Raw genomic sequence first — 16,291 nt, 5'->3', positions numbered from 1 at the left:
GCCATAGTTTGGCCAACAATGTCATCGAAACTCAGGCTCATGATTGGTCTCTTCCAGACAAACCACAAACATAGAACAAACCTTGGGTACAGCTCATGGTTTGTCTAGAACAGGCATAGGCAAACTCGGCCCACCAGGTGTTTTGGGACTACAATTCCCATCATCCCTGACCACTGGTCCTGCTAGCTAGGGATCATGGGAGTTGTAGTCCCCAAACATCAGGAGGGCCGAGTTTGGCTATGCCTCGTCTAGAGTGAGCCAAATAATGAACCTGGGTAGGTTCATGTCTTAGCATACTAAATCAAACCACAGCTTTAGTTTGCAGAAGGAGGAGGACAGAAAGAGGACCTCTCCTGGAGCCAGCATGCTTGAGCATCGGTGCTAATCCATCATTTGGCTTAGTTAGTGTCACACATGAACTGGGCCTTTACGTGACTGCAGTCACACCTAGAACTTTGATTAAGTTTGTAGATATAGTTCCTTACCATTTGCTGCTGGGAGGATTAGTCATTGGAGCAATTCCCCTTCACTGTTTTCCTTTGCTCTTTCAGTGGAGCCCTTTGCTGAAACAATTTGCAATTAATTAAATCAGAGCAGGGAATTACCACCTTATTAATTAAAAGTTAGTTACATTAGAGCCCATTGCAGGTTAAACAATGGTTTCTATCATTGTCTCCAGGGAGTGGTTGGCTTCTCTTGCGACAATATCGATGAAGTGTCCTAAAAATTTGAAACTTGTTCCCATGTCTTGGAGAGACTTCTACCAATTGGAAAAATGAATTATTCTGCGGCTTGGCAGAAGCAAAAGACTGTGACAGCAGGGATATAATTGAATTACTTAAACGTTCTCTAGTTCAGAGGCAGCGAATATTTTTCAGTGCACAGGCCGCATTCCAGAAGCTGCATGTCCCATTTCCCTCCTGACCTGCACACTCCTTGAAGATTCAACACCCACCCCAGCAATTAGGCTTGAAAATCATCTGCTATAGCAGCACTAGAAGCCTGCGGTATAGATATTATGTACTGACATTAGTGTTCTATGTTGTAAACCACCCTGTGGTGTTTTGACCAATACATATATATATATTCAATAAATAAGAGGAGGTCCATAGAATCATAGAATCGGAAGAACATCTTCCAATGGAGAACATCTTTCCTTGCGGCCTTTCAAAACCTTGGTGCACGGCTTGAAAAGGATCTAGCTAGATTAAGTTCATGACATTAAGCTCATGACTGACCCTGGTATACTGGTGGGTTGATATTTTTACAACATAGCAGCCATTGGAGGAACCAATCCAGACTGGAGAAGCAGCATGAGCGGAAGGGAGATATTTAACCCTTGACCACTGATGTATTCAAAATCCAGACTGGGGGCTCCAATGGCTGCTATTTGCTGTGGGCGAAAAGTTGTGATTGGGAGCAGTATCCTTGTAATGCTTTCTACCAGGAAACCCAACTGACCCAATCCCTGCTCATTTTTGATGGTATGGTATGATGAAGGCTTGGCTTTTGGTAGTGGCTGATTGTCTTGGGTGCTGCTGCAGTTTTGTCGCTGACGGTTACCTAATAGCTCCAGTAATTTGTGCCTTTATGGCTGTTTTAATTCCTAACTGGAAAGATGTCATTGGCTGCCAATTTACTACCAGGCTCTTACCTAATTGTCTCTGTAGTTTGCAATTTTATGGGTGGTTTTTTTAAATTACTGATTGGAAGAACTTCACTAGCTGCTAATTTGCTGCAAGGCCAAGTTTAAGGTTTGGGGATTGACTCAGAAAGCCCAAGACAGCATGGAGCCAGTCAGGTTATCTCTCATAGAGATCTACCTGGTTATTCGTGTCCTCTCAAATTCATTTTCACTGATGTTGAATCCTACTGCCTGATGTGGACAGAATGCAAACCCACTGAACTCCAAAAGTGTTATGAAATGAATGATAATTGGGGACTTCCCCATTTCTACTACTTGTAGTAGATGAACTGAAACTGTACCAACCTGCATCTTCCTTGCTTGTTTGTCTCATAGTTAAGAATTTGGGAGTGTCCGTTACTTATATCTGATGAATATATAAGCAGCAGCTGATCACATATACTATCACAATGGTTGATAAGTCTCACTTCTGATGCTACATTTTGACATGCACAGTGCATCAAGAGTTAAAATACCAGTGATGTCAATTAGAAAGATTTAAGGAGGTTGTTAGCAGTAGTGAGATATTGCTTTACATGTTTTAGTGCCACCTGCTCATGGACCAATTAGATCTCCTGGGGGTCCTAATTTGGCCTATGAAGCTGTTCTCCCTGCATTGTATGCGATGGAGCAACTGATAGCCTTAATGTATGCTCCCAATTGGCAAGAGAAGCTTGCTGCAAGCACCAATCAGCTGACTAAGGGCTCATCCAGACCTGTGCTTGCCCCAAGCCTAGAAAGAACAGGTGCAAGCAGTTTCCCACTTGTCCTAAGCTTCCTAGGCATAGGTGTGCGTGGTTCTGCCCTTGCTCTCCCACTTCCCCCAGGAAACCACTCTTAAGCAATAAATTGAAGCAAATATCAATCAGGGTAAAACCCAATTGACATTTGCTCTGATTCTGCAGTAAAGATTGGATTTCCCCACCAGTGACAGGGGAAGTGACAGGGTAATGGTAAGTTCTGAATTTGATAGCAAGCCCTGCCACGTTTGACCACCCTACAGGGTTTAGTTGGGAACTCTGTACTGCAGCTTATCAAAGTGAGCCTTGCTGTATGACTTTAAAACGTTGAATTGCATCCTGAACATGTGTACTAAAGTTGGTATTTCATTGTCAAATTGTAGTGCATTGTACAGCTATCTGGCCCACTAACACTGAACAGGTAAATAGATAAGTTAAAACCACAGAACTCACTTTGTTGCCACGATATACATATATTTGAAGCGGAAAAATCAGTCCTCACAATTCAAGATAATTTAGGAATTAACTCTCTTCCTAGCCCTGTCATACCCACAATCAAGTGGAACTGAAATGTATGTTTGCAATGTGTGGCGCTGTGGGTTAAACCACAGAGCTAGGACTTGCTGATCAGAAGGTTGGCAGTTCAAATCCCCACAATGGGGTGAGCTCCCGTTGCTCGGTCCCTGCTCCTGCCAACCTAGCAGTTTGAAAGCACGTCAAAGTGCAAGGTACCACTCCGGCGGGAAGGTAAACAGCGTTTCCGTGCGCTGCTCTGGTTCGCCAGAAGTGGCTTAGTCATGCTGGCCACATGACCCGGAAGCTGTACACCGGCTCCCTCGGCCAATAAAGCGAGATGAGCGCAGCAATGCCAGAGTCGGTCACGACTGGACCTAATGGTCAGGGGTCCCTTTACCTTTACCTTTAATGTATGGTTCAAGGACAACATTGGGATTTTATACATTTTCACACAACATGCCAATGGCCACATCACACAACGTGACTCCAATTCTGAGTATGAATTTGCATTGTGAAAAGTGTAGCATTTCCATATTGCACTGATACAAATTTAAAAAGATAGAAAGATTAGTAGATGCTACTCCCTTTTTTTAACCAAATCTTCAAGCATACTGAATCCAACTGTTTAGTGCTTATTTTATGATAAAAGGTAAAAGCCCCCTGTAATAAAAATGAAAAAGGACCCAGACCTTGACTAGCCTTCCCAGCTGGAGATAGACAATTTTGCATTCCTTTTTTTCATTTCAGTTAATAAATTTACAGCAGTTAATACATCTACAAACAGTATTAATACATCTTTCAATTAATACACCTAAACAGCACACTGTAAACTCATCACCTTCGAAATATATGGGGAAAAGGGAGTTTTATTTATTTATAGAATTTATGAACTGCCCACCATTAAAAAAAGAAACCCACTGTGTGTACAAAAAAATAAAAAAGCAAACTACAAAATTAAAACAGTAAGTGCACATTTAATGTACATTTAACTGTAAAACCAAGGTGGGGGGGATCTTAATTGTTCCAACCAAAACTGGTTTTATGCCTGTAGCATGCAAGATACAGATGTCTATATCATCATACCTACATTTCCTCACTGTGGCTTACAGCAGCTGCAGGGCATTTTAGATACAGGGAATGGGATGAGATAGGAAGGATTACGGTATTTGCGCATACACACCCACACACCCACACACCCCACTGCTGCTGCTCCATTCAAATTGGAATGTGTGTCTATAAATCACAGATCTCCCACATGGCATGTGGTTTGGCCTTAAAACTGCCTCAAGCTTCTCTTGTGCTATTTCTGTTTATGTATGAATGTTCTTAATTGAGGATAAAAGCCCGATAACTTTTCATGAATGTTCCAGGTCAGTGTCTAGCTTTTGTTTTCTGGTGCAAGAGTGCCGCTCCCGCTGGCAAAAATGCAGGAACACATTGCAGAATAACAAGTGAAGACGAACAATGTGTGGATAGTCTAGATAAACCCACCACTAGCTTACTATTATTGACTCAATAGCATGTTACAGAAAAACCTGGGTTGGGGGAACCAGCTTGCATCCATCTCTTTTGGGCAATACAATCCTCCTCATTGAGATAAATGGAGAATACTGCCAGGTATGTAATTGTGAGATGGCAAAAGGTGTAGCACACCTGGTTAGGATTGGGCCAACTTCCAGATGGAATGGACAGGTACCCAGAGACTATATAACCATCACACCATCCAGAGGGAGACAGCCAGATCCCACAGCAATGCATGCAAGCAATGCCTGTGGTGGCTCTTTGGTGGCTTAGCCACTGAAGGTTGCTTTTCCACTTCAGTACTGGGATCCAATCACATATCCACAAATTCAGTTTTCACAATTGAAGTGAATTCGGTGCTCTTGCACAACTAACCTGCTTCCCCTCCCCTCCCCTTTTTCCTTCAATGGAGTTTTTGCAGTAAAGAAAGTGATGGGGGAAATGCACTGGAAACTGTGTGAGATAACGCTCGATGGGAAGCTGCATGATGTCCTTGCAAACTTTGTCCAAACAAATAAGGATAAATGCTCAATAAAGAGATTGTCTGGATGCAACCTGTGCCTAACTTCTCTAATAATATGCTTTTGATCCTACATACAGTTTCCTCAGAATAAGTCCCATCAAACTCAATTGAGGCTTCCTTCTGAGTATATATTTATTCTGCTTTGAAGAGGGTTGGATTGACCTCCGGGTCCCTTCCAATTCTATGATTCTGTGATCTGCATAGGCTCACACTATCAAGCTGCAATCCTTTACACACTTACGTTTTTAAAGCCCATTGAAAACACATTTTCAATGTGACTTTCGGGATTGGTGTCTGTTGTGCGACAAACACACAGGGTGCAATGAGACCGAGTGTTTGTGGGAGGGAGGGAGGCTCGGTTAATTTCATTGTATACAGGTTGTACATTGACAATAAAGGTATTATTATTATTATTATTATTATTATTATTATTATTATTTTATTTTCCTCCTAAAAGAAATCTGGCCACAGCAAAGTTACATACAGCCCAAGTCGCATCGAACATGCCATGAGTCCCAAAGAAACAGCTCTGCGAAACGCCCTGTCGTCAAATATTGCCTTTGGGCATGGCAGCATATTCGACTTGCTGCGGGAAGCTCTCTCCTTCCATCTGTCAATCAATTCCAGCGATACTTGGAACTGATAGCAAACGAAATTTATTTATTTCTTTTCGCACCTTCGGGATGGTTTGGAAGAAAAGCCTACGCAGCGGGTGGCGCGGAAAGCCGCGCAAAATTCCCACCCAGAAAAATGAATGAAGGTGAAGTTCTACCGATGAGTCAGCCGAAGCTGAGGGAGAAAGAGAAAAAGGGGAAAATCCATTTCCAACGCGCTGGCTTATAAAGGCTGCCGCAGGCAGCGGAGACGGTAGCAAGACGATTGACGCCCCTTTCGAAGCAACACCTCCAGCCAGCAGTTTGGAAAGAGCAGCCAAGATGCGCAAGAGCAGCAGCGCCGGACCCACTTCTGCAGGTGAGTGGTCTTTAGCGGACCCCGTTTCAGCCAATCACGTCCGATATGCAAATCGCGGCGGGGCTAGAGCGCGACGAGTCGGGGGTCTGGTGCTGAGCCAGGAGAGGAGCGAGGAAGTTGCTTAGCTACCGAGAGGAGTTGTCTGAAGTTTAAGCTCTTCGGTGTTATCTCCCTCTTTAAAAGAGCCGGATAAAAGTTTCTCTCTTACGCCCAGCGCTCAATTTTAAACAGCGAAGCAGGTGTACTCAGCAATGCAGTGTTTCCAAAAAGCAAGCAAACTTTGGGTCTCCAGCTGCTTTTGGACTACAACTCCCATCACTAGCAAGACCAGTGGTCGGGGATGATGGGAACTGTAGTCCCAAAACAGCTGGAGACCCAAGTTTCGGAAACGCTGCTCCACTGTCTTCTGAATTCCAGCTGCCGCGAACTGCAAGGGGGGGGGACGCCTTTGCGCTCAGATCCTGTTTGTGGGCTTCCTGTGGACATCCGGTTGGCCACTGTGAGAAGAGGATGCTGGGATAGATGGGGCACCCTGGTCTGATCCAGCAAGCCTCGTCTTATGGGAAGAGATAAGGTAAAGGTAAAGGGACCCCTGACCGTTAGGTCCAGTCGCAGACAACTCTGGGGTTGCGGTGCTCATCTCGCTTTATTGGCCTAGGGAGCCGGTGTACAGCTTCCAGGTCATGTGGCCAGCATGACTAAGCCGCTTCTGGTGAACCAGAGCAGCGCACGGAAACACCGTTTACCTTCCCTTCCTTTACCTATTTATCTACTTGCACTTTGACGTGCTTTCAAACTGCTAGGTGGGCAGGAGCAGGGACTGAGCAGTGGGAGCTCACCCTGTCGTGGGGATTCGAACCGTCGACCTTCTGGTCGACAAGCCCTAGGCTCTGTGGTTTAACCCACAGCGGCACCCGCGTCCCCATGGGAAGAGATAGCAGGGATTAAATGGTAAAGGCTCTGGAAAGCCAATCCCTGACTTCTCCTTTGGGGCACCCTTGTCTGTTCTTAACTCTCTATGCTCCAAGGGCAAGCCTTGGCTCTGTAAACATCAAGAGCCTTGGGTATAAATTAAGGCCTATTTTTCCTCTTCCCTTCATCCCTCTGTCTTGCCAAGACTTGAGTCACTGACATCTCCCCACTGGGGAGGAGCCAGCATGCCCGGTGGTGCTTCCAGAGGTCAGTTGTGACGCTTGAAGTAACGGTTATATCCTGCAGAGCTGTGCTGTTTTACAAAAAGGAGCATTGTTTAAAGTGATGTTTATTATTCTCTGGTACAGCAGTGTGTTTGAGATTAACTACTGCCAAGTCACCTTGGATTTAGTTGGATTTTTGGGGTAGAATATGTTGGTGTATGTGTGGATTTAAAATTGTGCAATTTATTATTATTATTATTAGTTTTTATATGGCTTAAGATAAAAATTGTTTTTGTTGGCATATGTCTGTCTTGGGAGGCAATAGGAAGTGCTAAAACCATAGGGGGAGTCATTTAAAAAACAATTACACATTAATAGAATTTACAAAAAAATATAAATATAAAATAACTATTAAAAACATACAGATAATTCCAGTAAAAACAGCACGTCACTAGCGCTTTCATTAGGCTGTTTCCAGTGCTGAATTTTGAATTTGTCTTCACATCAGGTTATCCAAAATGTTTGTGTATCCTGTACTTTGTTGTGAAATACTGCTGTCTGGTGCATTCAGAACACACCCTTAGGGAAAGAGATGGGATTAGCACATTTAGGGTTTTGTTTCTTTTTGAAGGCAGGAGTTATTACAACCCATATTACAAATGATCTGCAGATTACTCACTTACGCTCCTCCCCCAAAGAAAACCTTGTGATCCTCCCTGCTTCAGCATTCCTGAATAGGATGACAAAACAAGGACTATGAGTTTTGCTTTAAACTTCTAAAAAGAACAATGGTGTGATTCTTCCAAGATATCCTAGTGTTTTTAATGACTTTATGTACTGCGGTCTTATAATCCTGTTTTGTATGCAAGCCACAGTATAGTATAGCATGCTCAGATTTTTATTGATTTTTAATCAATAATTTAATTTTTATTGATTTTATTGATATATTTGCAATATCGCCTGCTGCAATAGCTAAACATGGTCTTTATATATTATGTAAGTTTGGGACTTTATCAATAAATGCACAAGTTTTGTAATGCTACTGCAGTATCTGTATATGGTGACAGGGGGCAGGGGAGAGTTTGGGACCATTTTCTCTCTCTCTTTATTTTATGCTTCTGATATAGACAGAAAGATGTTGCACAGGAAACTGAAAAAAGGGTTGGAAGTAATTTGCCAAGTCAGAGGGATCTTTGTGACCTCCATTTCCTATATGTGGCTCTTGACTTTGTTCCAGGTTCCTGGTTCCTGGTAGCTTTTATCTGCCTAAGCCTGCCCAGCTCATTTGCTTATCATCTTCACACCAAAGGACAAGCCACCAAAGGCCTGGCAGCCAATTTAAGCGATTGCCTGGTTCTTTCCTCGCATCTGATGGACGCAGCTGATACGGCGCTGCATCAGCTCCAGGTATAGCATTATTTCTTGGAAGAACATAACATTATTAGCATTGGCATTCGCATTCATCCTGATTTGCTTGCAGAAAGCGTACACAGAGATTAAACTGTGTGCAGTCTATAATGAGCACTTGTTCTGATTTGTTTGTGGGGAGGTTATACGACAGTGAATTTCCTTGGTTTCCTTACACAGTGGTTATACGTGTTCCTATTAATTAATTAATTTTCAGCGTGTTTCACCGTCACTTTCCTAACTGCAAATGGTTCATTTGTTTTAAAGTTGGATGTGTTGCAGCAGGGTGACACAAGCATTTTGATCCATTTCAATTGCACAAACCTAAATTTCTGGTAGGTGCCTGAGTCCTTCCTGCAAAATGCAGACAGACTAGAAGTGATCTTGTACAATGAGTACACAAAGAGAGTTATAGAGTTTAACTCATAGGTAGGCAAACTAAGTCCCAGGGGCCAGATCCAGCCCAATCACCTTCTAAATCCGGCCCGTGGGCGGTCCAGGAATCATCGTGTTTTTACATGAGTAGAATGTGTCCTTTGATTTAAAATGCATCTTTGGGTTATTTGTGGGGCCTGCTTGGTGTTTTTACATGAGTAGAATATGTGCTTTTATTTAAAACGCATCTCTGGGTTATTTGTGGGGCATAGGAATTCGTTCATTCCCCCCCCCCCCCAAAAAAAATATAGTCCGGCTCCCCACAAGGTCTGAGGGACAGTGGACTGGCCCCCTGCTGAAAAAGTTAAAAAGCTTTAACTCGTAAAAGAGGGGGAAAGCCAAGAAAGTATTTCCTACAGAAATGTTGAATGAGTGATTTGGGAGAAAGAGAACAGCTAAGAGCTCAAGGTGTTACAAGTAGCAGGGAGTCAAGAAAGATGAGGAGGGTGCCGGTGGTTTTGGTTGGGCTGAGAGCAGTTTCAGTGGAGCTGCAGAAAGCAGTTTGCAAGTGATAATATGTGTGCATATGAATTAGCCCTCATATGCTCCCTGGCACTGACATCGCAAAACTTTTTACAGACTGCTTTCTTTCTGCTACCTCCCCCCCTCCCCCCTCCACTTCAGGCTGGCAACACCCATTATACTTTACAGACATTGTGTGTGATCTGAGAGACATCTCTCTTACAGCCAATCTGCCAAAAAAAGGGAGAAACCTGCTTTTTGCAGGTGATTGCAAAAGGGACTTCTCCCTTGCTCAGTCAATAGTACTTGTCTTGGCTTGCTTTTGGCTGTCTGTGCTTCGTCCCCAACAAGGTACAGGTGCATGCAGCTGAATTGAGCAGGATGCAGCCGAACTGAACAGCATGACATCTGCCAAGCAAGGGTTTAATCCTGCTGCTTTGGCTGCTTTCCTGGCTCCTGGTTGCTGAAGGCTTCATGGAGAGTTCTTTATAAAGGCTTTCATCCAGGCTTCCTCAACCTCGCCCCTCCAGATGTTTTTGGCCTACGACTCCCATGATACCTAGCTAGCAGGACCAGTGGTCAGGGATGATGGGAATTGTAGTCTCAAAACATCTGGAGGGCTAAGGTTGAGGAAGCCTGCTTTAATCCCTATATCACTCTAGTGCATATGCAAATTTCTGTCTTACGGCACTTCAGGCAATATGCATGGTTAGTCCTAAATACAGCTACAGCTCTGGATGTTGATCCGATGCTGTCACACACCTTGTCTATCCTGTATACAGTGGTACCTCGGGTTACAGACGCTTCAGGTTACAGACGCTTCAGGTTACAGACGCTTCAGGTTACAGAAGCTTCAGGTTACAGACTCCACTAACTCAGAAATAGTACCTCGGGTTAAGAACTTTGCATCAGGATGAGAACAGAAATCGTGCTCCGGCGGCACAGCAGCAGCAGGAGGCCCCATTAGCTAAAGTGGTACCTCAGGTTAAGAACAGTTTCAGGTTAAGAACGGACCTCCAGAATAAATTAAGTTCTTAACCCACGGCACCACTTTATAGGAATGGAGTGAGCTCACCTTAAGGCTGAAAGCGTTTCTGCAATCTCTCGCTATACTCTGTTTCCTTCTCTTTTGATTCCTCCTGGGCCTACGTGACAGGGGAGGTGTTTGCCTCCTGAGAGGTGGCTGGAACAGGTGAAACAACAGCCTCTGGGGGGGCCACCAGGTGGCGCATTGGAAGATGGCCGACAATAACATCTCTCTGACCCATACGAGGTAATTAAGGGGCTGCTATGGGAAGTATGCAGTCTTCCTCCCCCCCCCCCAGGAGACGGGGGGCGCTGCCTTGCCAGCGGTGTTCACAATGCACCCCCTGATCCGAGAGATGAGGGTGCCGAACACTTGGCACGATCCCTCGGTGAAGTCAGATCTTCCTGACGCCGATTCCAATTAGCGCGTGCTGGTTAGCTTCAGCTCGGAATTATAATTGGAAACATATGATTGGAATGAAGCTGAAGCACATACATCAAGTAATGTTCGAGGATAAGACTGTTGATTTATGGATCTCTGTGACCGGGAGTGACGGATGGATAAGTAAATCTTCTGATGAATCACTACTAGGAGACTGTATGTTTGGAATGAAGGGGGGGGTGGAGGAAAAAGCTTTTTTTTTCTTTGCACGATGTGATATTAATAACCCTTCACCCCAGATAGAAATAAGATCATTGCGTTTTTATTAATCACAAGCAGGAATTCAAGAACTGTGTGGGATGGATTATAACAGGAGAGAGGATTGGTGAACGGTGAGAAAGAGGAAAATTTTTATGACGCAGTTAAAAAATGGCGTCTCGCCAAGACAGGCTTGCCGGAGAAAGAAGGACAGGGGGAGGAGAATCAGGATCGTTCAAAAGAGAAGGAATGTTGGAACACAAGCTTGACCTGACAGAGCCTCCTGATTCATTTGATTTATTTGGCAAGCCTGAGAAAAGTAAAGGACAGACTGAAGATTAATTTTTTATGGAAGCGTTGAACAGAGGCTGTCCCTGAGTGTTGAAGAGTACAAAACCCACACAGAGGATGCCTGTTTTCAATCTGCTTGTGAAAATTATCAGAGATTGCAAAGAAAGGAATATACGATAACAACAAGAAGAGAAAGAAAGTAATAAAGGACTATCTAGACTGAACTGGATAGAACTGTCTAATTAAAGCAGTAGTATAAGTGATGTTTGGACTCGTGCGGAGTTTTGGACTCGTGCGGAGCTTGATGTATGGGTACCCCCAACAAAATTTAAAATTTGGCTGTATAATTTGGAACTAATGTGATTTGGATAATGTGATGTGATTGGCCTGTTAATAAAAATTATTTTTTTAAAAAAGAAACAACAGCCTCTGGGCAGAGCTACTCCCAATATCTGACGTGCCAAGGTGAGCATATCAGAGAGAAACAAACAAAAAAAAATTTCCTTCCAGTAGGACCTTAAAGACCAACTAAGTTAGTTCTTGGTATGAGCTTTCGTGTGCATGCACACTTCTTCAGAAGAAATGTATCTGAAGAAGTGTGCATGCACACGAAAGCTCATACCAAGAACTAACTTAGTTGGTCTTTAAGGTGCTACTGGAAGGAAAAAATTTTTTTTTGTTTTGACTATGGCAGACCAACACGGCTACCTATCTATATCAGAGAGAGGCTCTGACAAGCTTGGCATGGGAGTCAGGGATGGAGAGGAAGGCAGAATTCATGGCTCCTGTAGCAACAACAGATGAGACCCAAGGGAGTGGCCTCTCCAGGATCCTTGCTTGCAGATTCCTCCACTCCTGGCAGAGGTCCCCACATCCTTCCCCAAGTGCTTGGTCAATTGTCCATCTGCATTGTCCCGTCTTGGCCAGTCCATGACACCCTTGAGCACCTGTTCCCTGCTAGGAACAGCCCCCCTCAGCCAATACTCCCACCCATCAGCTGATGTCACAAGTGATGTCAGTTGATGGACAGGTGGGTGTGGTTTGGGTAAATTGGCCTCTTTTATCAGGACATGGACTAGGGCTATTCCAGTCCAGAAACAGCTATAGCTGGGGATAGGTGCTTCTTGCCCACTGAGGCCACCTGTCAGCAGAGAACTGAGGACACAGTCCACCTATTCCTTTGCAGCAATGGTGGGGAAACTTCAGCTCCTGAGCCTAATTAGGACTGCCTGTCTTCCCCATTTGGCTTGCAATGTGGTTTGGCCCAAACCACACTTGCCTGGTTGCTTATCACCTGACACCACATGACAGGTAAAACTGCAACTCCAAATTCAAAAGGAGGAACCAGAAGCACCCTCTAGGTACGTTCCTGATTCTTCCTATGCAGCCACAGCCATGGCTTGAATTCATTGCATCTCTCTAGGCTTTTGCATGGCTTAGAGCTACTTTGCCTTGATCCTGACTTGTTCCTGGAGTTCAGAATACAGACCACACCTACCTGCCAGGGTGGGGGCAGCAAAACGCACCCTACAGTTTTGAATCTAGCAAATCCTTGCAGCTGATTTGAAGCACTCTCTGTCTAGGGACCTGCATGTTCTTTGTCCCGCTGCACTTAAAATATTTGTAAATACTTATTACTCAAACACTGTTATGCCTTCAGTTTTTTCCTCCTTATGGGAACTGAACCTGTGAAAGAGCGTCTCCTGTCTCAGAAAAGGTGGAAGGACCAAACAGTGCAATAGGTGAAAAGACCGTGGAATATTACAAGTAGAGCCAGCAACAAAATGCTACAAAATGTTGAGTTCCAGCCATATTGTCTTCCAGCTTTCCATAACTGTTCCTGCACCCAACAGTCTGTCAGTGCTCCATACTTCTGAACATGCTCAGTCCTCGTGGGTTGTTTTTAGCTGCATGAAGGACTGGCGCTCACCTCTGAACTCCGGAAATAAGAGACAGTGGTGGGGATCAATGAAAAATCTGCAGTGTTAGCAGAGATATAGGTATAGACTCCTTGCTTCTCTTACACATGCAGAAACAAATACCTACTATGATCCCTCCCTGATTTCTGAACCATGCAACAGAATGAGTCATTGCCATGCCAATCAGGTGATGATGGCAACTGCTGGAATATCTGGGTCAACCTGCTGTACCGCAGCAGGTTCATATTCTTGAGCGCTATTGTAACATTATCTCATGCATTTTTATGCTAAATACACAGTGAGTTGGAATGATTTCTCTGAAAGTTCCATAGAAATAAAAAAGAATGGCTGCAATCCTAAACCCAGTTACTAGTACGCCTTCCGGTGGGACGTACGTAGGGTTACACTGTTAGAACCAACTCAGTCTGAAAGTAAGGGCAGCATTATTTATGTGAGCAGTTTCAGAGGTTCAGACAGAGGTTCCCACACTTGTTTACAAGGTGTACAGCATAGCTCATATGTCACTCTTCATAGTGCATATTACAGATGTGGAAACTTCCATGCCCCCAAAGGGGGTGGGGGAGATGTTGCAGGCTGAACCTCTAAGCAAACAAGCATGGGAAACAGAAGTACACCTCAAATGCACTTCCTTTTCTTTGAAAGCCTAGGCCATCCTGTGCTCTCTGGATATTTGTCAGTAGCTATGACCAAACAGTGATGCAAGGTCTTCAACACAATTCCCATTGCACCCAGTAACTGTACTGATTCAATTAATATTCTCTTCACTTTTATAGAAGCAATTTAATTGTACAATTGAATATAATGTTCCTGAAAATCCAAAGAATGAAGAGAAGATCCAGAAGGCCTGTATGGGAGGAAGTTCACTGAAGGTATTATAATAAGTACTTTCTGACAAATGCAATGGGTTAGCCAAATTCATGGTTGCAGTGAAATTAATGCTTCTCATCTTCCATCTTTGATTTCAGCCTGGACTCTGTCCCTCAGGAGAAAATGATGCTGTTGATCAGGTAAATTTCCATCCTCAGATGGCAGCAAATTTATTTGTCTTGTGTAAAGGAATCTTCCAGAAGCTTTGCTTATATCTTTATTGTTGCATTTTCTTGCAGACTGCATGTATGGACACCATCTATAAAATTCTGAAACGCTATATGGCGGAAATCAAGGATTTTAATTCTTCAGATCTTTTTCATGCTGTCAGCATTATGATGCAGGTAGATATATATATTTGAACTATTATTAATATTGCTCTGCCTTCTTTGAATCCTGTAATTTTACTGAATTCTGTAACTCTTTCATAAACTTCATGAAAGATGTAATAGTCAGACCAACTGATTTAATCAGACAGAAAATACCTATAGTTGCATTAAACTCAAATCTTTACTTTTCATGGGCGTGTGTGTGTGTGTGTGTGTGTATCCAGAAGGATGGATTATGATGTCAACAAACACTGATGATTCATAGCGATTACAAATGTTGCAATTGGCATGTCTGATATTCTAAGCAGTTACAAACAGCAATGGAGAACCTGTGGCTGTCTAGATCTTAACATAACTTTGACTCTTACTCTTCCATTCCATTCCCCCTCATGGTAGCATGCTTTTCTGTTCTCATTTCATAATTGTGAGGCATTGTTCTACTGTTTCAAACCATTAGGTACTGCATCAGTTATGTGTGAATGTGTGCATTCATCTTTCTTTTTGACTGTGCATCTTTTATAGGCTTTGAAAGCCAGCCAGAACATCACTGAGCAGCCACCACCCTCATCACAACAACCTTCCAGGAAGACATTTGAAATGGAGATGAAGGAATGCGAAATTCTTCTAACCTTGCAGCAGCTCACTCAGACCATCGACAGAACCTTGAGCCACCTCTACGGGAAGTCTCTAGAAATGCAAATGTAATACTGATCCTGAAATATTTTAGTTTTTTAAAGGGAGGTGGTGGGGAAATAGAATCATAGATAGAAACAGCTCAAATACACTTCATCTATTCCAAAACAGTGCAATGAAACAGGATTAGCAGCACCCATAACAGATTATCATGCATAATCTGGTTTATGATGCACCACAAGTAGAGAGCAAAATCCACCACAACATGTGTGCATGATAAGAGATCTGCATGCTGAAACCAGTGTGCTGTATCACATATGCTAGAGGAAGTAGGGAAATGCCCCAGAATCAATTGGCAAATATTTTTTTTGTAGGAAAACCCCTTCCCAAACGAAATCTTCATAATTCAGCAGCAGGCTGAGAATCTACATGCATTCCTTTGCCAGTCAGGTGGCTACCTGCTGTGTAGATTACAACCAAGTGCCTTCTTAAATAAAATGTTAGGGATTTACAATGCAATCCTATACATGTCTACTCAGAAGTGAGTCCCATTGAGCTTGGTTGGGCTCACTCCCAAGTAAATGGTCTAGGATTTCAGCCTTGCTTTCATAAGTCTGTGTAGGGAAAATACGTTGCAGAAAAACAAAATACTTACGAAGAATTCCACTTTTTTTCTTTGTCCCCTCCCGGGTTAAAAATCTGGTCATATTGCACCTTAAACTACTTTCTTTAGAAGTAAGAAATTCAGGACACAGAGGTCTGTTGGTTTTTGGGTGGGGTTGGGTTTTTTGCTAATAGTGTCAAGCGTTCTGCGCACTTATGGTGCTGTCCAATAAAGAAGAGCCCGCTGGATCAGGCCAGAGACCCATCTAGTCCAGCATCCTGTTCTCACAGTGGCCAACAAGATGCCTGCGGGAAAAACCAGCAAGCAGGATTCAAGCACATGAGCACTCTGCTGTCCTGTGGATTCCACCAACTGCCATTCAGAAGCATTGCGGCCTCCCGTAGTGGAAGCAGATCAATAAGCTATCTTTATAAGTAATTTATGAGTAATTTATATAATATATTTAAAAACTTATTTATATTTATGGCCAAATAAATGATTGTTTAAATTATATCGGAGCAATGTTATTCCTTCGTTTTATTTTTCCTTTTCGTTATGATTTCAT

The 16,291-nt window shown here is 43.4% G+C and overlaps 1 protein-coding gene across 1 annotated transcript; it reads left to right on the top strand.

Moving 5' to 3' along the window:
• Positions 1-5,919: 5,919 nt before the first annotated feature.
• IL12A (interleukin 12A) lies at positions 5,920-15,386 on the top strand (the record flags this gene model as incomplete). The annotated part of the gene is made up of 6 exons (XM_083615155.1): positions 5,920-5,956; positions 8,330-8,499; positions 14,067-14,162; positions 14,259-14,300; positions 14,400-14,504; positions 15,012-15,386. The coding sequence occupies 6 exons, from the start codon at positions 5,920-5,922 to the stop codon at positions 15,192-15,194; spliced, it is 633 nt and encodes a 210-aa protein (XP_083471281.1). The 3' UTR covers positions 15,195-15,386.
• Between the last annotated feature and the right edge of the window lie 905 nt (positions 15,387-16,291).

The sequence above is a fragment of the Podarcis filfolensis genome (genome assembly GCF_964270895.1).
Source record: "Podarcis filfolensis genome assembly, chromosome: 5".
In the NCBI taxonomy this organism is placed as follows: Eukaryota; Metazoa; Chordata; class Lepidosauria; order Squamata; family Lacertidae; genus Podarcis; species Podarcis filfolensis.
Note: the sequence above shows the minus strand (reverse complement) of the source record. Positions and strands in the feature narration are given on the sequence as shown.